Raw genomic sequence first — 20,631 nt, forward strand, 5'->3', positions numbered from 1 at the left:
ATGCGAGAAACTGACGAGGATGCTGCCTCTCCCTTTCCACAGTCTCCGCTCTCCATCCATCCTCCCTCTCTGGCGTTATCCACCTATCCTTCACTCTGAGCCGCGGCTCCGGGCACACGGTCCCTTCCAAGTCGCCCACGCTGCATTCCCTCCAGACGGCTGGTCACGGCCCTGCAATCCTGCGGGGCCTCGCTGCAGGAATGTGGCTGGAACGCCGAGACCTTGGCTTTCTTTATATACTGGCCACTGGCCTGCGGGGTGACCTTGGACAGGTCCCGTCCCTGCTCTGTGCCTCAGTTTCCCCATGTTACAGATGAGACCTCCTTTGTAAAGTGCTTTGAGACCCAGTGGTGAAAAGAGCCAGGGATTGTTATTAATGCCCCTGTCTCTCCCTCCATACACACCCCCATCTCTCTCCCCAATACACCCCCTCGACCTCTCTATCCCCCCATACATGCCCTCCTTCTCTCTCCCCCATATACCTCTCCACTCCTGCCCACACCCTTCTCAATCCCTCCCTCTCCCCATACACCCCCTTCACCCCTGCACACACCCCTCTCGATCCCTCTCTCCCTTCAAGCACCCCCTCTGTCTCTTCCCCCCATTGACCCCCGCACACACCCCTCTCGAGCCCTCTCTTCCCCCATGTACCCCCTCTGTCTCTCCCCCCCCCACGCACTCCCTCCACCCGGCTCTGGGTGCCCCCTCCCTGGCTGCGCGAGAGTTCAAGCCCCCGCGCCCGGTCCAGGATGCACTGCGGGCCAAGGGCCCCTGTCCCGGGGCTGATGTTAGCAGCTGGTCCCCGCCCCCCAGCTTCAAGAAAAGGAAACAAGTGGGCGGTGGCTGCCCCGCCCCGGGCCGGCTCCTCCCAGCCGGGACAGGAGTAGAAGCTGCTTCCCAGCCGCCGCTGGAGAGTCCCGGGCTGAGCCGAGCCAGCGGCGTCTGCAGGACGCGGATCTCCGGGGGTTCCACGTGGGCGCGTCTCATCTGCAGGTGCCCTGGAGCCTGGGACAGAACCCAGGAGTCCTGGCTCCCAGCGCCCCCCTGCTCTAACCACTAGACCCTGCTCTCTTCCCAGAGCCAGGAATAGAACCCAGGAGTCCTGGCTGCCAGCCCCCCCCAGCTCTAACCACTAGACCCTGCTCTCTTCCCAGAGCCAGGGATAGAACCCAGAAGTCCTGGCTCCCGTTGCCCCCTGCTCTGACTGCTCCATCCCAGGCTTGGGATAGAACCCAGGAGTCCTGACTCCCAGCCACCCCCTTCCCGCTCTAACCCATTAAACCCCACTCCCCTCCCTGCGCTAGGAACCGAACCCGGGAGTCCTGCCCCTGCCGATGCTCCTCCTGCAGAAGAGTGCGGGTCCCTTGGCATCGCCCTCCCTGGGGCCCCTGGCCGACCTGTGCGCCAACACCACCCAGCTGCGGGAGGACGGCAGCCCGGTGCTGAGCTCCCTGATGTTCTCCGCCGGTGTGGCCGGCAACGTGGTGGCACTGGCCATGCTGGGCGTGCACCGCAAGGAGCTGCGTACTAAGTCCTCGGCCTTCTGCATCCTGGTGACCGGCCTGGCTGCCACCGACCTCCTGGGCACCTGCTTCCTCAGCCCCGTGGTCTTCGTCAGCTATGCCCGCAACGCCTCCTTGCTGGGCCTGGCGGACGGCGGGCGAGGCCTGTGCCAGCTCTTCGCCTTTGCCATGACCTTCTTCGGCCTCGCCTCCATGCTCATCCTCTGCGCCATGGCGGTGGAGCGGTGCCTGGCCATCAGCCACCCCTATTTCTACTCCCAGCATAACGGGCGCGGCTGGGCCAAGCTGGCGCTGCCAGCTGTCTACGCCTTCAGCGTCCTCTTCTGCTGCCTGCCCTTCCTGGGCGTCGGACGGCACAAGCAATACTGCCCTGGCACCTGGTGTTTCGTGGAGATGGCAGCCGGCCAGCCGGGCACCGCCGCCTTCTCGCTCACCTATGCCACCCTCATGGCCTTCCTCATCCTGGCCATCTTCCTCTGCAACGGCTCCGTCATCGTCAGCCTCTGCCAGATGTACCGCAAGCAGCGGGCCCGGCGTGGGTCCCTGGGGCCGGCCCAGCGCCGCCGGAAAAGCTGGTTCAGCCAGGGTGAGGAAGAGGTGGATCACCTGGTCCTGCTGGCCCTCATGACTATCATCTTCGTCATCTGCTCCCTGCCCCTCACGGTAAGTGCCGGCTCTGGGAGGAGAGTGGGGTCTAGTGGTTGGAGCAGGGGTGGGGGGGCTGGGAGCCAGGACTCCTGGGTTCTGTCGCTGGCTCTGGGAAGAGAGCAGTGTCTAGTGGGTTGAGCAAGGTTGGGGGCTGGGAGCCAGGACTCCTGGGTTCTATCCCCTGCTCTGGGAACGGACCGGTGTCTAGTGGTTAGAGCAGGGTGCGAGGGGATTGTGAATTCTTGGGACCCTGGAGGGCACTGGGGAGTCTGACACCCTGGGTTGGGGAGGCTGTGGGTCATTAGGCTGAGGATGCCCCTAGGGAAGGTTGGGCGTGTGGGGAGACTGAGCCCGTTGGGGAGAGCTCCTGGGCTGGGGTCCAGGGAGTGGGCTTGGGGAGGCCATGACTGGCTGGCCAGCGACTCCTGGCCAGGGCAGAGGATCCTGCCTGGCTGCCCCAGTATTTGCTGTGGCACTCGCTGGGATCAGAGCGTCTGAGGCCCCTCGTCCCCCCCAGATCTGTTGAACACTCGATCCCTTCCGGCCAGGCTCCGAGCTGCCCTGGGCTCCCCTCCCCAGGAACGGGACACGGGGCCAATACAAACACAACTGGGCCCAGTTCCCAGACTCTGTTTGCCACGGGCCCAAAGTGCTGCTTGCCCCCTCTCTCCCCTGGCTTTCCGACATCACCACACTCTCTAGATAGGAACACTGCCCTGCTGGCACCCCCAGGCTTACCTGGGGGGAGATGGTCAGGGTTGTTATAGGCTCCTACGGAGGGGGGGATGGTCAGGGAGGTTCCTGAGGGGGTAGATCCATCGGGCTGTAGGCTCCTGCTGGGGTATCCATTGGGGAGATGGGTGGGTGGGTGGGGGTGAGGTATTCATTCTGTAGGCCCCTAGCCGAGTGTGGATCCGTTGTGGGGATTGTCAGGGATGCTATAGACTCCTGGGAGGGTTGATCCCTTGGAGTGTGTGTGTGATGTAGGTTCCTGGAGGGGAGAGCGGGATTCTGTCAGGAGGGGGGTTGTCCGAAAAGGATGGAAGAATCCCATGCACTGCTACAGACTAGGGACCGAATGGCTAGGCAGCAGTGCTGCAAAAAAGGACCTGGAGGTTGCAGTGGATGAGAAGCTGGATATGAGTCAGCAGTGTGCCCTTGTTGCCAAGAAGGCTAACGGCATTTGGGGCTGTATAAGTAGGGGTCTTGCCAGCAGATCGAGGGACATGATCATTCCCCTCTATTCAGCAGTGGTGAGGCCTCATCTGGAGAACTGTGTCCCGTTTTGGGCCCCACACTACAAGAAGGATGTGGAAAAATTGGAAAGAGTCCAGCGGAGGGCAACAAAAATGATTGGGGGCTGGAGCACATGACTTATGAGGAGAGGCTGAGGGAACTGGGATTGTTTAGTCTGCAGAAGAGAAGAGTGAGGGGCAATTTGATAGCTGCTTTCAACTACCTGAAGGGGGTTCCAAAGAGGATGGATCTAGGCTGTTCTCAGTGGTAGCAGATGACAGAACAAGGAGCAATGGTCTCAAGTTGCAGTGGGGGAGGTCTAGGTTGGATATTAGGAAACACTATTTCACTAGGAGGCTGGTGAAGCACTGGAATGGGTTCCCTAGGGAGGGGGTGGAATCTCCTTCCTTAGAGGTTTTTAAGGCCCAGCTTGACAAAGCCCTGGCTGAGATGATTTAGTTGGGGATTGGTCCTGCTTTGAGCAGGGGGTTGGACTAGCTACCTCCTGAGGTCCCTTCCAACCCTGATATGCTCTGATTCTATGAAAGACTTTTGGTGGGGTGACTCCATTGCGGGGCTGTTGTCAGGATGTGTGCACGTGTGTGACAGGGATGCTCCTGGGGGGGAAGGGGAGTCTGTTGGGGGGAGTGGGGGTTGTCAGGAATTCGACAGGCATCAGGAGGGGTAGGTCTGTTGGCAGGACCGGCGCTAGGGCTTTGAGCGCCCTAGGCGCACGGCCATTTCGCTGCCCCGCACGCTGGTCCCCCGGCTCCGCAGTCCTGCCTGCGGGAGGTCCACTGCAGCCGCGCGAGCAGCAGACCGTCCGCAGGCACCATTGCGGCAGCTCCACTGGAGCCGCCTGCCGCCCCCTCCGGCAAAATGCCGCCCCCTAATAATGCTGGCGCCCAAGGCGATTGCCTAAGCCGCCGAAATGCAAGCGCCGGCCCTGTCTGTTGGGGAGGGGTTGTCAGGGAAGTTATAGATGTGGGGGGGGTGGGGAGGGGCGGCTGTCTGTCAGGGGGTGTCAGGGAGGCTGTAGCTTCCCGGCTGCAGGGCCCCAGGGCACTGGAGAGATGAATGAGGGGAAAACGTGTGGGCTGACGGAAAAACTGAGCAGCTGCCCAGGGGAGTCCCTGCGAGCCCATGGCCATCCCTCCCCTCAGTGGCTCGGGGTGCTGATGGATTCTGAGGGGCTGGGAGCTGAGCCCTGACTCAGGCCCTAGAGAAGAAGCAGCAGGTGCTGTGGACATCAGGAGACTGGAGACAGGCCCTCATGGGCTCTTCTTAAACCCAGGAGTCCACCACTCCAGCACTGCAATGCAGCCACTTCTGGGGCGGGCCATGGTAGCCAATTAACACGGTCATCTATCCCCCCGCACACCCATCCATCCCTCTGTGTGTCACTACATTCATTTATCTAGCTGCCTAGGTATACCCACCCCTATACACACCTCTCCGTTTGTCTGTCTCTTGCTAAAAGTGTATTTGTCCATTAAGGTACAAACAGAGGGGATATGATAGATGAATGATTGATAATGCTATGGATGGATGCCTTGAATTAAGATTTTTCGCATGTATCTGCAATTGAGGAGCTATGTGAGAAGGCAGACCCATAAATGGAGGCAGTCCAGGTTGCTTGAAGCAGGGAGCGTCAGACCCATTGGAGTGTCCTCATTAGACTCCAGGGTTAACACCCAATGAACAAATTGATACTAGAGACGTTCACCCCTCGTGGCGCCAGCGGCTCAGGCTGCCTGCAGTCTCAGGCAGACCTCGCAGCCTCAAGTCACGGATGGGAAGTTTTCTTTGTCACCCTGCAGGCGAGGGGTGGCTGGGCTGTGATCCTTCTAAGCGGCATGGGGCAGATGCTGGGGTTCTCTCCCATGTGTGGCCCTTAAGACGCAGCCGACTGCACTGACAGATTTGCTTCTGCGCCTTCTCTTTCCTGGGAATACAGGGGCGGTGTTGGCGGGGGGGGGAGATTCCAGGCAGCTGAGACTCCCTGCTGCGTATCAGCAAATAGCCAGAGATCAGGATTTACATCTTGAACATGAGCCTTTTCTGGGGTGGTGGGGGCGATTCAGGGATCCGCAGGGGAGAGGATCAGAGATTTCAGGTTCAAAACGGGGAGGGGGCTTGTTTAAAATCCAGCAGAGGGAAGGGGAGACCTGGAGCATTTTCCTGAGCTGTTCTGTTGAAACGTTACCGCAAACAGCTGTGGGTTGGGGGAGGAAAGTCCCATCTCCACTAAGAACCAAGCGTTTGCAGCAGGAAGTTTCCAGGGACGCCGGGATCCTGTGACACTGGCGCAGCCGCCCCTATGTGGCAGGTGTCCAAGGCACTGGGGACCAGGTCTTTAGCTCGGGTCCAGCTGAGCTCACGTCACTTGCCAAGGTTTCCCTAGTGTGACTGGGCTCTCCCACAATTCAGTGTGTCTCTTCGGGGCTATTGCCCCCAAATCCCTTGGGCCGGGGTGCAGCTGGGATCCCAGAATGCACCAGTGCAGCCCTTGGGGAGAAGCCGCTGATTGGGGGGATGAGTCAGGGTTGGGAATCTGAAAGGGGGGGAAAGGGGGTGCTGTCCCCCTCCCAGCTCTTGAGGGGAGGATACGGGCCTGATCCCATCCATAACCCCACTGACTTCAGTGGTGGCTCCTGTGTGGTGCTGAGGAGGCCGATATCACGGTCGTATTCATGGGGGAGGCCCTAGTGGACACCGGATCCAGGAGTGAGTGCTGGTGCCAGAGCCCTGGTGTGCAACCCCAAGTGCACACTGGATCCAGGAGTGAGTGTTGGTACTAATGCCCTGGTGTATGGCCTCCTTTGCACACCAGATCCAGGGCTTCCAATCCTTCTGTGCTCCTGGTCTAACAATCAGAAAAGCAAATCCCTAGAGGTGATTACCAGGCAAACAAGCTTATTGTTCTCTGATTGTTAAACCAACAGCGGGGCAGGAAGGCGACCAGACTGGTTTGCAGAGAGCTCCGGGGCTGTGGGGGAGCAGCGTGTGGTTTAGAACAGCGGTTCCCAACCTCGCTGGCCTGTCGTGACCCAGTAAATAGCTTTAGTGCAAAAATCACCTGGCAAAATATTTCTTACATATACACGCAGTGCATTGTGCAGACCACAGCAGCATCTCGTACGGCTCCCGTCCCATGGGACCGGCTGGCCTCAGCTGCCCACTCTGGGCGTTGCAATCTCTGGGGTGGCTGTGCTGCTCAGGTTTGGCCCACCCCTCTCCCCAGTGGGGCCAGGTGGGTCAAATTTGTGTGAGTGGCACCGTGAGCTGGCATATGGGGCCACAGTACCACTGGCTGCCGCCTGCCATCATGACAGAGTGGTGGCTGGGCCACTTCAGAGGCCCTGTGCCCCTGTGCACCAGGCCGGACCTAGGCAGCCTGCGGGTGGGCTGAGCTCTTCAAACAGTCCCACAGAGCCTCCTGACTTGACACCCCTCTCTTGTGACCCTTTGATGCGTTCTGGGTCGCGACCCACGGGTTGAGAAACTCTGGTCTAGTACACACACCACAGGCCTGGGTTCTGTCCCTAGCTCTGGGAGGGGAGTGGGGTATAGGGGTTAGAGCAGGGGAGACTGGGAGCCAGGACTCCTGGGTTCTGTTCCCGGCTCTTCTGGGTGGCTTTTGGCAGGTCACTTCCCCATGCCTCCCCCCTATTTATGAAACAGATGGCAAAGGAGTGGGGCCCCCTGACATTTACAAAGTGAGCGAGGTCTGAGAGATGGCGCGTTAGTACAGAGTACTGTCCAACCCCATCTGTGTGTGTGTGTGTGTGATATCACTGTTGCTTCCTAGTGGATGAAATCAGAACTGTTCATCCATGTGTCATAGCCCCCATACTTCTCCCAGTTGGTGGTGATTTCCCTGTAGCTCAGGCACTGGACATTTGGGCTTTAGAAGCTGGTCTGATTGTCTGCAGCGGCTCCGTAGCCAGGAAGGGCTGTGGGCTTGTTGCAGTGTTTGCTGTGGTCCCGGCAGCTTATGGGACTCCGTGGCGCCTTGAGCAAATGCTGCCATGGCGCGTCTCGCTGAACGCGGCTCCTAACACACTCCTCGTCCTTCCAAACCCTCCCTGCTCTACCGCGCTTATCGTCCGCCCAGTGCTGATAGTGTGCATTGGCCGGCCCCACCCCGTGTTTTCTTCACCTGTTTCAATATTGCCTTTCTGTTCTATCACTTCTCCCGGTTGGCTCCCAATGCTCCGGCAACACGCAACAGCCCCACGGCGGGCCCAGCTCTCTGCCTGAGCACCTCTGGAGTCCTCTGAGCGAGGCCGATTTACCCCGATCTGGCCCAAGAACTAATGGGATTGGGGCCTCTGCTCTGCCCGCCCCCATTGCCTGTTCATGTCTGGAATCCCCAACGTGCACAGATCTGCCCATCTCTGCCGTCTGTCCCAGCGTGATTCATCCTTTCCTCATTGGGTTCGGTTTTCCTCCCGGGTCTGCAAATTACAGCCAGGCCTTGGCTCTCGCGGTTCGTTTTCTTGCCTTTCCAGGCTGAGCCTTTAAATTGAGAGGGTGAGGATCACAGGGCCTGAGGCCGGTCTCCTCTATGCCACCAGGGCCCCACTTCCATGCCCACGGGGCGAGCAACGGGGGAGCTGTGCCCCGATTCTCCTTTTGCTCACACTGGGTGCAAATCAGGGGGTCACCCCACTGACACCCGTGCAGTGATGCCCATCTAAAATCTTCTTTTCTCAGGACGGAGAATCAGCTGAACAGAGTCGGCAGCTGACTACATTCTTATTTTTTTAAAACCCCCTTTCGGGTGTTTTTAACCAGACATGAGTTTGCTCTGGCTCTCCCCTACCATCCACATCGTAAAGAGCAAACACCAGATTGACTGGCCAGCATTTCACACTTGTTTTGCACTGGTGCGCAAGGTGCAGGGCAGAGAAGAAATATGCCCCCCACGTGAGTGTGCAGGAGCACATCTGTGTGTGTTTGTGCCCCCCCGTGTGCGCGTGTATCTGGACGGGCAGGGGTGTAGAGTGCACATGCGTGTGTCTGTGTGCGTGTGACTTAATTGATTCCCTCCTTTCTGGTGGCTGTCCCGGCTTCGCTTCCACCCCCTAGTGTGCACGTTGCCCTCCCCTTGCATACTCATGTTGGTGCAAGTGACACTTCTTGGCCACATGCACTGGCTTCCTCTCCCATTCCGCAGCCTCTGGGCTTGATTCTGATCTTACGCCCCCTTCTTTCTCACTCGAGCGTCGCTGATTTCCTTGGGGTTCTGCGTGTTTTCCCCTGGGGTGACTGAGGACAGCAGCTGACGGAAGGAGGCTGAGATACCAATTCCTTTGCAGCCACGTTCTGCTCCATTTCTCTTTCACCATCGATCACGTGTGGTATGTGCCTGGGCTCTCCCCAGGGCATGAATCACCCTTCTCCTTACGCTAGCTGGTTACAGAGCAGCTGTCAAGAGACCTGAACCTGCAACTCCGATGATTTCAGTGGAATCACTTCTGGCCTGCACCACTGGGAGAAGAGAATTAGGCCTGCTGGTTTCCATGCCTTTATTTCTGATTTACACTGGTCCATGTCCTCCGTCTTCAGTGCAGCCATTCTGGATTTACATGGGGCCTGCTGATTCCCGTGGAGTTACTGCCCATTCACACTCTGTTGTGAGATCCGGGTTCTGGCCCTGTCCTTAAAAAAAAGAAAAATGAAACAAACAAACAAAAATCACACAATCAAAAGTCATGAAACTTTCACAGATGGTCCAGTTAGAACTTAACCCCCCTTCGTCTCCCCGACCAACAGCCCTTTTCTCACTACTTCTCTTTCCTTGTTGGACTTACTTCTAGTTTTTCCTCAGCCAGCGCCATGAGAATCGGTCAGTTTCGGGTCTCTCGGGAGTCCATTTCTGGCCAGTTTCATTTCACACCCTCTGGGGACTCTGCTCTGGTTGCAAAGAAAGAGATGTTTATTTACAATCCGCTCCTTCTTAAGAAGCAAACTTGGCTGGGGGCTGATGGGAGCTGTCCGCCCAGCTAGCGGCTGTGCAGCGTTGAATTTAATAAGGCCTCTGGCATTAAATTTAACAAGGGTGCGTTATTAAGGAGGAGGCAGCAGGCGAGGGGATATATGCTGGGACAGCTGGAGTCCTAACGTTCAAGGCCAGGCGGGACTGTGACTAGAAGATCTAGGGTCTCTTCTGGATTTAAATGCTATGAAAGTCCCATTCAGACTACCATCTCTTGCGAGTCCTGCTCAGCCCTTTCTTCTAGGCAGCCCATATCTGGTGGTGGAGCTAGAGCAGAGCTTTTAGCCAAAGTCAGCTGGATCTTGAGGGCGAAACTCCACCCTTCCCTTGGGGACGATTCCCCTCCCTTGTTGTGGAGGCACACCTTATCTCCAGTCTGAATTTGTCTTGCTTCGGCTCCAGCCACCTCGCTTTGTTCGGGGTGTTCGACTAAAGAACTCTCCCCATGGAGGCTTTTGTAGCCTATAATCAACCCTCTCCTCCCTGTGGAGGCATTTATAGCCTGTAATCAACCCTCTCTCAACCTTACTGAGCCCCTCTTATGCATCATTATTAGTATCCATTGTGTCCTTCTGCTCCCTCCTCTGTCTGGCTCCACCTGGTGTCTCTGGCATTATTTGGAGATTATAGTGTAAATCTGGAATCAATGGCCCAGATCCCCAGCTCGGGTAAAGCAAGGCACCCTGGTGGTGAACACCCCCAGAAGCCTTTCTGTCTCTCTCCCCGCGAGCGGGGGAAGCTGCTGCCGTCCTGGGAGCATGTGTGAAAGGGGCTTGTAGATAAGGGCTGAGCTCTCCATTACAGTTTATGGTTAAAGGGCAGTAATCTCCTTCCTCCCATGCCCCGGACCCTCTCGCCAGAGGTTGCCCTGAGTGATACGGATGCTTGCATCTGCTAGTTGTTTAGTGCTCCGTGCTGTTCCCAGCAGGCCGGGATCTGGGACTCTTCCCCGCAGCACACACACTCAACCCCCTCCCTCCTTTGAGTCGAGCAGCATTTTTTTGAAGACTAGTCAGTTACCTCTCCGGGGAACACACTCCGGCCTGCCCGGAATCGAATTTATCCTGCATCCACCCCGATGCTGCTCCATGGAGCGACTCGAGATTCACACCAGGGTGGGCGAGGGAGTCTCTCTGCAGCCGGGTGGCCTTCCCGGGCAGCCTGGCAATAACCAGGGCCTGTAAAAGGGATGATTTTCAAAGGCGCCCTTTGATTCACAGAGTGTCACTAACGACTGCCGGGGATTGTTTCCACTCGTGTCAGCTGTAGGTTCTAGATTTCCCCTGGCGATAGCTGCCAGCCCCATAGCAACCCCAGCTACCCACCCCCCCTACAGTGGCTTGTCACTGTGGGGAACCCTGATCAATAGAAGGAGATGGTAGAGTCTTTGGGGCACTCCCCGGATGGGCCTGGGGGGAGTGTGGCACAGCTGGGTGGGCGCTGGGGAACCACGGCATGGCACAGCTCCAGTTTGTGTGGGCGCTCTGGGCGGACACCCAGGGCAGGAAGCGCTGACAGCGCAGGGAGGTCCTCATGCTGGAGTGGAGGGGCCTAGCAGGGGGTGATCCTGCCAGGGCGATGGGGGGAGGGCACTGACAGCACAGGGGCGCAGAGGGTTCCCAGCATGTGCCTCCCCTTCTTGCTGGGTGATGGCTGCCCAGTGGGGGAGCAGCCCCGGGCACGCTTATGGGGGCTCTAGCCCAGCGCTGGGGTATGGCTGCCAGCACGCCTGGGAGATGCGTCTGGCTCTGGGGAGGAGGTGGGGGGGATGCTGCTTTCCATCCTTCCCTCCACCCCCGTACCCCCCATCACTGGGGCTTTAAGAGTCCAGCTGAATTAATATGCATCTGGGAGAGGCCATGAATAAAGCGGGGGGGGTGCAAGGGGACGAGGGGTAACTTCTCCTGGGCTTAGGTTATCCCACTGTTGCCTGCTAAGGGGCGGTCTGCACTCCCTTTTCCCCCCAAATTAGCTAGTGTTGGGGATGGGATACTGAGCTCCGTGAGCCCCTGGCCTGACCCAGCTTTCGGGGGAGCACAAAAGTGTGTAGCCTCGGGCGGCAGCCCCACCACTGGCCTGGGCAGGTGTGTGGGTGTGTGTTACAGCTCCCCATGCCTCAGTTTCCCTGCCTTGTCTAATTTAGACTGAGCTCTGATGAGCCTGGATGGTCTTGCTGGTGCTTTGTGGACAGATGCTGCCCTCATCTGTCCCCTCATTGACCCTACCTGCTTCTGCTCCTGGGGCCCTTGGGGCCCCAGCCCCCCCTCTCAGATGACCCTGTTAATCCTGGCTAACCCAGAGCTTTCATCACCGTTAACTGCTAACAGCCGTCCAAGGCCCCCCTTGAAACCATGAAATCCTCCCTGATAAAGTTTGCGGAGGACACCCAAATGGGGGTCACTGGCACAGAACAATCTGGGTCACTGGTCACACATGAGGATCTATCCACCGCCAGCGAGGGCAGCTGTCGCCGTGGGTGTGGGTGTGGGTGTTTATCATAGAATCACAGAATATCAGGGTTGGAAGGGGCCTCAGGAGGTATCTAATCCAACCCCCTGCTCAAAGACGGACCAACCCCAACTAAATCATCCCAGCCAGGGCTTTGTCAAGCCAGGCCTTAAAGACCTCTAAGGAAGGAGATTCCACCACCTCCCTAGGGAACCCATTCCAGTGCTTCACCACCCTCCTAGTGAAATAGTGTTTCCTAATATCCAACCTAAACCTCCCCTACATGGGGTTATACAAATGGATCCCAGGTCTCCTGGCCCCCTCCAAGGGCAGAGCCTGACAGGTCGTCCCCCCTTTGCATCTGCTGGAAGGAAGATAATGTAGGGAGCTGGACTGAGGTCTGAATGGGCCCCCTGAGGCTGTACCCTGCTCTGGTGGGGCCCTGTGGGTGAGGAGGGGGGAGCCTGCGTGTGCTCCAGCACCAGGAGGCTGAGAAGGGCCAGAAATAGCCTCCAGCGTAGGGGTGGGGTATCAGGGCCCAGCAAGGCTGCGTCATGGGCCGTTAACAGCAGCCAAGCCCCGGGCACAAGGGTCGGGGGCAGGACAGTGGGCTCACTGGAGCCGGGCTCTGGTCACTGACAGACCCAAAACAGCGGGCGGCTTCCCCTGCCCCATCTGTGACTTGGTGCCACACAACACACAGGCCCACGTTAAACGGATTCAAAGCCGGCAGACAGGTCTCCAGATGGAACCGTCCGTGGGTCCATTTCCAGTGGGGTCCCACAGGGATCGGTTCCTGGCCCCTCGCTGCTTAAGTGTGTTATCGATGGCCTGAAAGAAACCATGAAATCCTCCCTGATAAAGTTTGCGGAGGACACCCAAATGGGGGTCACTGGCACAGAACAATCTGGGTCACTGGGTAAACTGGGCGCAGGCCGACAATACGTGTTTTAACCCGGCTAAATGTGACTGTATCGATCTGGGAACAGAGAATGTCCCCTGCACTTACGAGGGGGGTGGGGGAGCCTCTCTCCTGGGAAGCAGCGACTCTGAAAAACATTTTGGGGGTCGTGGTGGATAATCAGCGGAAGAGGAGCTTCCAGTGCGATGCTGGAGCCAAAAGAGCTCGTGCCATCCTGGGATGTATGAACAAGGGAGTCGCAGGTAGGAGCAGAGAGGTTATTTTCCCTCCATGTTTGGCCCTGGTGCAACCGCTGCTGGGATCCTGGGTCCACCATTCAAGGAGGATGTTGATCAATTGGAGAGGGTGTCAGAGAAGAGCCCTGAGAATGATCAGAGGGTGAGGAAACTTGCCTGGTCGTGAGAGACTCAAGGAGCTTGATGTATTTAGTTTAACAATGAGAAGGTGAAGAGGGGGGGACTTGAGGCCCATCTATTAGTACCAACATCGGGAATAATGTTGCATAACAGGCTCTTCAGTCTAGCAGAGGAAGGTCAAACACCATCCGACGGTTGGAAGTTAAAGTGGGACAAATTCAGACCGGAAATACGGGGTCAGTTTTCAAGGGTGAGAGTCATTAACCCTGGGAGCAGGTTGCCAGGGAGCGTGGTGGATTCTCCGACGCTGACAAGGTTTAAATCAGGGTGGGCTGGGAGTTGAGATCTGCTCTAGGGATTATTGTGTGTCATACAGGGGGTCGTTCTAGATAACCACAATGGTCCCTTCTGGCCATGGAACCTATAAATCCCTCCTTGAGATTGGCCAGTGAGTCTGGCTTGGGTCTCGGGGGGGGTTGAAGCCAGGGTCAGCTAAGGCTATGTGAGACCCCAGCTCCTCGATGCTCCTGATCCCAGCGACAATAAAAATATTTAAACAAGTGGTTCCAGCCGTGGGGTTGGCGAGAAAAGCTCTGCAACATGAGACAGGTGTGAATGGTGCAGCGAAGCTGCCGGGGTTTGCAGAGAGCCTGAGCCGATTGCTCCGAGGGGTAGCTGCCCTGTGCAGCCCTGGTGCTAATTCGCAGCCCCACTGCTCTGTGTGGGGCAAGAGGAGAGGAGCACATTGAGCCCAGCCCCCTCTTCCTGCAAGCGGAGATACCCCAGCTGCTGGGGTGAGCCCTGGGAGGGGAGAGGAGCCCTTGCCTCTTCCAGGAGGAGCCAGAAGGCGGAGCCCTGGGCTGGGGGTGTAAATCCAGTCTTGTTTGAGCTTGGGGCTTTCAACAGATGCTTTGCTGCTTGAGATAAAGGAGCAGTTCCTCCAGCAAGCAGCTGTAGCAGACTCTTTTCTTCAGGCAGACCAGTCATTGGAGGGTGACATGGCCCCAGTTTTAGGGAGAGGGATTGTAATCCCCGTCACACACAGCTAGAGAGCAGAGACCTTAAGCACATAGGCACCCATGGGGAGGGGGGCCTGACAGTGGCCCCTCCTGAAACTGGCCCCTGATGGCTCTGGGAAGAGTGGGGGCTACTGGTTAGAGCTGGAGAACTGGGAGCCAGGATTCCTGGTTTCTCTCCCTGGCTCAGGGAGGGGAGTGGGGTCTAGTGGTTAGAGCTGGGGAGTTGGGAAGCAGGACTCCTGGGTTCTATCCCCAGCTCCAGAGTTTGGCTCATACTGGGGCATCCCAGGTAGATGGGTTCCCAACACTCTGTGGGTTTTTCCCAGCACTGGGCAGATAGCTCTGGGGGCAACCGCTGTGTGTAAGAGCTTGAGGGGTGGAATCAGTAAGTAGAAACTTTGGGGATGGGTGTTAAAAGGTCCCAGAGCTGAACACACACACTCTGGTCCCTCCCGCTCTGCATCCCCTCCCCAGCTCCATCCCCCCTTGTAGCCTCTTCTAACATCAGTCCCTTCCCTGGGCAGTGGCTGTAACCTCCCCTCTCCCCCCAGATCCGTGCCTACATCGGCGGCCTGGCCCCGGACGGCTATGAGAAGGGCGACATGGTAGCCTTTCGCTTCAGTGCCTTCAACCCCATCCTGGACCCCTGGATCTTCATCCTGTTCCGTAAAGCCGTCTTCCGCAGCCTGCGCACGCTGCTCTGCTGGCCCTGGGCTGGGCGCCGGAGCCCAGAGCCCCGCCGGCTGGACAGCGTCCCCTTCCGGCCCAACTTCTCCTGCTGAGACGTGGGTCCCGGGCACTGCCAGGCCCTGCTGCAGGGACCACAGGCACTGAACTCAGCCATGGGCCCCACCGGGGGCACCATGGACACCTCCAGGTGCCCTGCCATGGGCCCCACCGCAGCACCATGACATCTCCGGGCATGGGGCCCAATGGGCACCTGGGGCTCTCCACCCCCAACCGCACCCACTGGCTGCAGAGGATGAAGAGGAGACCCAGGCACATGGCTGGGTGGGGCCGTGACTGGGGGCGGTGACAGTGCGAGACTGAGAATGAGCTAAGGGGGCCAAGCAGGGGAGATGCCCCTCCCGGTGTGGGGCAGAGGGACCTGGGGGGGAGGGGCATGGATGCCCCCCAGGTGGGGTATAAGGGACATTTCATACCCCCCTTCCCCCAGCAGGTGGAAGTTGGTGCTGGAGGCCAGAGGCTGAGCACCCCGGGGGGGGGGCAGGGGGACACTAGGGTCAAGGGGAAAAGGGGCAACTTTGATCCCAACACTGATTCCCCCCCATACCCTGGGCATGATCTAAATGAGGGGTGGAGAGGGGCATAGGGATTATGTGCCTGGGCTATATGCACACACACACACCCTTGTGGAAATGGCACAGTCCGGCCTCTGGCTTGTTAATAGCACTTGCAATTAAATGCCTCCATCCTCCTTATTAAAGATAATTTAACAGAGTCGCTTCCCAGTCATCAATTTGTCTTGGGGGGGGAGCAGAGGGCTGGGATAATATGGGGGGGCTGCGAGTGGGTAGTGAAGGGTGTTGGCAGAGCTCTTGGGGGGAGCCCAGGGCTGGGATAACATGAGGGGGTTGCAGGTCAGGATTGAGGGGCATCGGCAGAGCTGTGGGGGGAGCCCAGGGCTGGGATAATATGGAGGGGGCTGCGGGTTGGTAGTGAGGGCTGTTGGCAGAGCTGTGGTGGGGGGACCCCAGGGCCAGGATAACAGGGGGGCTGTGGGTTGGGATTAAGGGGCATCAGTAGAACTGGAGGGGGGAACCCAGGGCTGGGATAACATGGGGTGGGGGGTTGTGGGTCAGGATTAAGGGGCATCAGCAGAACTGGAGGGGGGAACCCAGGGCTGGGATAACATGGAGGGGGTTGTGGGTCAGGATTAAGGGGCATAGGCAGAGCTGCGTGCGTGGATGCCATGGGGTGGCCTGGGGGTTGTGTGTGCCCCCAATTGCTTAAGTCTCCCTGCCCAAATTCTCCCCTTCCTCTGCCTCCAGTGCCCACTTTTCCCTCCAGCTGGTGCTGCGACGCCCCAGCATGTCTCTGTCCTGTCTGGCTCTGCCCCACGCTGGGATCCGGGTGCCGGAGCTGACGCTGCAGCCAGCTCTGAGCCCAATGTAAATATTTCCTTTGCTGAATTAATCCCCGTCTAGCCTCCCCCACGCAGCCTCTGGCTAATCCCCCCATGTCTAAATATTTGCAGCACTGTCCTATGGCGGGCAGAGTGCCAAAACCTACTGGCCCATGACACCCTCCCACTCGCAGCCGCGGAGGCAGCCCCCCTCCGTGCCCCAGACTGGTGGGGAGGCTGATCCTTGGGCTGGGGGTCTGAATTAGCGAGTGTGGCCACGGGGAACTGCCCCATGGCACCTGTGCCTTTCGCGGCTCCCTGCGCCCGAGAACCCATCAGCCTCCCCCTTTCCCCTGGGCGGTGGGCTCAGGCTGGTGCAAAGATCTACCATGCCCAGGCACTGCCCACCTCGCCCTCTTCTGGGCTGCTCATCCCCTGAAGCAGCTGTTTCCTTCCCCCGCAACCCGCCCCTGGCCTGCGGCTTGGCATCTCTCACTGAAATCTCAAGCCACTTGTTCAGGGGTGGGATGGAGGGGGCCATGTCTGAACAAGTGCTGTGCAAATGTGAGGTCACCGGACGGAGCAATTCACTGCCTAGGAATTCGGGTGGGTAGCTGCATCACTCAGCACAGACAGAACCCAGCCTCTGCCCCGCTTGCACCCCGCCCCCAGAGGCAAAGAGGACTCTCGGCAGAAAGCGGTAGAGGGGTCTGTGACACGCAGGAGCAGTTCTGATTGTGTCCAGGAGAGGGCAGAAACACACATGCAACCACCCCCAATACACTGCAGTAATCAATAAAGGGAATAATAACATACGATCAATTCACACCTTCCCTCCTGCCTCCTACTTGCTCTGCCTCAGTTACCACACAGCGCCCGTGACAGGGCCCCGATCTCGGTCACTGTGTGTCTGGGCAGCGCCCGGCCCGACAGGGCCCCGATCTCGGTCACTGTGTGTCTGGGCAGCGCCCGGCCCGACAGGGCCCCGATCTCGGTCACTGTGTGTCTGGGCAGTGCCCGGCCCGACAGGGCCCTGATCTCGGTCACTGTGTGTCTGGGCAGCACCCAGCCCGACGGGGCCCTGATCTCGGTCACTGTGTGTCTGGGCAGCACCCAGCCCGACGGGGCCCTGATCTCGGTCACTGTGTGTCTGGGCAGCGCCCAGCGTGATGGGGCCCTAATCTCGGTCACTATGTGTCTGGGCAGCGCCTGGCCTGACGGGGCCCTGATCTCGGTCACTGTGTGTCTGGGCAGTGCCCGGCCCGACGGGGCCCTGATCTCGGTCACTGTGTGTCTGGGCAGCGCCCAGCCCGACGGGGCCCTGATCTCGGTCACTGTGTGTCTGGGCAGCGCCCGGCCCGACAGGGCCCTGATCTCTGTCACTGTGTGTCTGGGCAGCGCCCGGCCCAATGGGGCCCTGATCTCGGTCACTGTGTGTCTGGGCAGCGCCTGGCCTGATAGGGCCCTGATCTTGGTCACTGTGTGTCTGGGCAGCGCCCGGGCCGACGGGGCCCTGATCTCGGTCACTGTGGTCTGGGCAGCGCCCGGCGTGCCGGGGCCCTGATCTCAGTCAATTTGTGTGTTTGCAGTGCTCAGCACAAATCAGCGCCTTTTTTCTGATTTGTAATAAATAAAATTAATTAAAAGCATGCTATCAGATGCGTCAAATAGCAAGTCTATAAAGATCTTTTATGAGGACTCTGGTTTTTGGCATGTGTTGTATGTGGAAAAATGAATTAAAACTATAAATAAAAAAAAATAAAAATGTCTTTAAAGCCTGTGACAGCCGGAGTGCATTTGCCAAGGCTGGAGGGGCTCATTGCAGCCCTGACACTGAAGTGGGTCTACCCAATCGACTTTCTCCCCCCCTCCACTTGTAGCGTTAAAAACCCTCACTCTTGGTGGTAGAACATCCTGGGGGCCATTTAGGGATCCGGGGCAAAAATCTGTCTGGGGTTGGACTAGATACTTCCTGAGATCCCTTCCAATGCTGATATTCTATGATTCTAAGAAATCAGAACAGAAACAGTTCCGGGACGGTCCGATCATGACGGCATTGAGGGTCATAGTGTTGAAGGCCAGAAGTGACCACTGATCGTTGGGTGCGTACAAGGGCATGAAACGCCACCCAAATATCAAACCCAACCCCTTTAGTTAGAGCAAAACGTTTCAGTCCTCAGAGCCATAGAAGGCAGCCGCCTCTGAATACCTCCATGGATCTAGGCCACAGACAGAGGCCGAGGTGGATGCTGGGCTTCGTGAGCAGGTGAAGGCTGGTTAAAAGGAGACCCGCATCAGTAAAGTGACATTAACTGCAGCTCCCACTAGGTGCTTCGTGGAGAGCTGCAGAAAAGAGGCAGGTCTGGGGGTGGGCACTGCGTTCACCCCCTCACCCCCGTGCATGGGGGCACCTGGGGAAATTATGCAGCTGAGACGCCTTTAATGACTGGATATGATACCAATACACCTGTATTAACGCCAGGGGTTCCTTATCTCCCACTGCTGGCTGGGCTGTGGAACAGGGTTTCCAGTTTAACGGAGTTAGATCTAGTTGCCAAGGGCCATGTATAGGAGTGGGCACATAGAAGTGGGATCCTTTTAAAATAGTTGGTGAGCCCTCCGGTGGTGCTCACCGGCTTGCATGCTGCAGAAGCCACCAGAAGCTAGCTAGGGCGGCCATGTGTGTGTGTGGATGGGGGTGAGTGTGCACAGCAGGTTGTTATATTAGTCAGTAGATATTCCAGATCATTGTTCCCCCACCCCCAGCAAAAACCTGCAGCTTTGGGTAGGCTGAAAGATTCATTCCGTTCTTTCTTTCTTGCAAAATTGGGTTGTTTGGCTGAATTGTTCTGGTCGAAAAAAACCTCTTTGACCAAAATGAATACAGCTGGAAAAAAATCAAACTGTTTGGAGGTCTTTTGAGCAGTTTGCGGTTTTTTTTTTTAAATGTTGCTTTTTAATGACTTTTTTGGTTCCAAATGGCTGTTGGTTTTAGTTAGAAAATGTAACAAAAAAATTTTTTTTTTTAAAAAATGCTCAAAATCTAAAGGTGCCAGTTCATTTGCCCCCAAAGCTGGCCACCGATAAAGTCTAGGATGACACAAAAATCGGGGATGTGGCAAACAGTGAAGAGGACAGGTCATTGATACAGACTGATCCGGATGGCTGGCTAAGCTGGGCCCAAGCAAGCAAGCTGTGTTTAATATTGCTAAATGCAGACATCTGGGAACAAAGAGCACAGGCGGTACTTAGCGGATGGGGGACTCTCTCCTGGGAAGCAGTGAGTCTGAAAAACATTTGGGGGTTGTGGTGGATAATCAGCTGAACATAAGCTCCCAGCTGGGCCCAAAAGAACCTATGTGATCCTGGGCTGTATAAAGAGGGGAATCTCGAGTAGGAGCAGAGAGGTTAGTTCCCCTCTGTGTTTGTTGCTGGACTCCTGTGTCCAGTTCTGGTGCCCACCATTCAGGAAGGATGTTGATCAACTGAAGAGGCATCAGAGAAGAACCACAAAGAGTCAAGTCGGGGATGACTGGATCCCCATCTATCAGTACCGACACAGGGAACAACTATTGAAGAACGGGCTCTTCAGTCTAGCAGAGGAAGGTCTAATACCATCCGATGGCTGGAAGTGGCAGCTGGACAAATTCAGACTGGAAATATTTAGTGGTGAGAGTCGTTAACTGTTGGAACAATTGACCAAGAGTCATGAAGGATTCTCCAGCATGGACAGTTTTTAAGCCCCGGTTGGCTGTGTTTCATAGAATCATAGAAGATCAGGGTTGGAAGAGACCTCAGGAGGTATCTAGTCCAACCCCCTGCTCAAAGCAGGACCAAACCCAACTAAATCATCCCAGCCAGGGCTTTGTCAAGCCGGACCTTAAAAACCTCTAAGGATGAAGATTCCACCACTTCCCTAGGGAACCCATTCCAGTGCTTCACCACCCTCCTAGTGAAATAGTGTTTCCTAATATCCAACCTAGACCTCCCCCACTGCAATTTGAGACCATTGCTCCTTGTTCTGTCATCTGTCACCACTGAGAACAGCCGAGCTCCATCCTCTTTGGAACCCCCCCTTCAGGTAGTTGAAGGCTGTTATCAAATCCCCCCTCACTCTTCTCTTCTGCAGAGTAAATAACCCCAGTTCCCTCAGCCTCTCCTCGTAAGTCATGTGCCCCAACCCCCTGATCATTTTCGTTGCCCTCCAATTTGTTCACATCCTTTCTGCAGTGGGGGCCCCAAAACTGGACTCGATACTCCAATAATCTTTCTAAAAGTTCCGCTCTGGGAATGATTGTGGGCTGTTCTCTGGAGGGCAGACAATGGTCCCTTCTGGCCGTGGACTCGAGGAATCTATTAAGTAATATTTTTAAACATTTCCAATTCCCC

General features: G+C 57.1%; 1 protein-coding gene across 1 annotated transcript; it reads left to right on the forward strand.

Moving 5' to 3' along the window:
- Positions 1-917: 917 nt before the first annotated feature.
- On the forward strand, positions 918-15,617 carry PTGIR (prostaglandin I2 receptor). Its single transcript, XM_030544678.1, has 3 exons — positions 918-993; positions 1,305-2,186; positions 14,708-15,617. The coding sequence occupies exons 2-3, from the start codon at positions 1,335-1,337 to the stop codon at positions 14,936-14,938; spliced, it is 1,083 nt and encodes a 360-aa protein (XP_030400538.1). The 5' UTR covers positions 918-993; positions 1,305-1,334; the 3' UTR covers positions 14,939-15,617.
- Positions 15,618-20,631: the final 5,014 nt, after the last annotated feature.

This window comes from Gopherus evgoodei, unplaced genomic scaffold, assembly GCF_007399415.2.
Source record: "Gopherus evgoodei ecotype Sinaloan lineage unplaced genomic scaffold, rGopEvg1_v1.p scaffold_34_arrow_ctg1, whole genome shotgun sequence".
Taxonomy (NCBI): domain Eukaryota; kingdom Metazoa; phylum Chordata; order Testudines; family Testudinidae; genus Gopherus; species Gopherus evgoodei.

Coding starts and splice junctions, on each gene's coding strand:
- PTGIR (XM_030544678.1), top strand. CDS start 1,335: ATGCTCCTCCTGCAGAAGAGTGCGGGTCCCTTGGCATCGCCCTCCCTG. Junction 2,187..14,707: donor TCTGCTCCCTGCCCCTCACG/GTAAGTGCCGGC, acceptor CTCTCCCCCCAG/ATCCGTGCCTACATCGGCGG.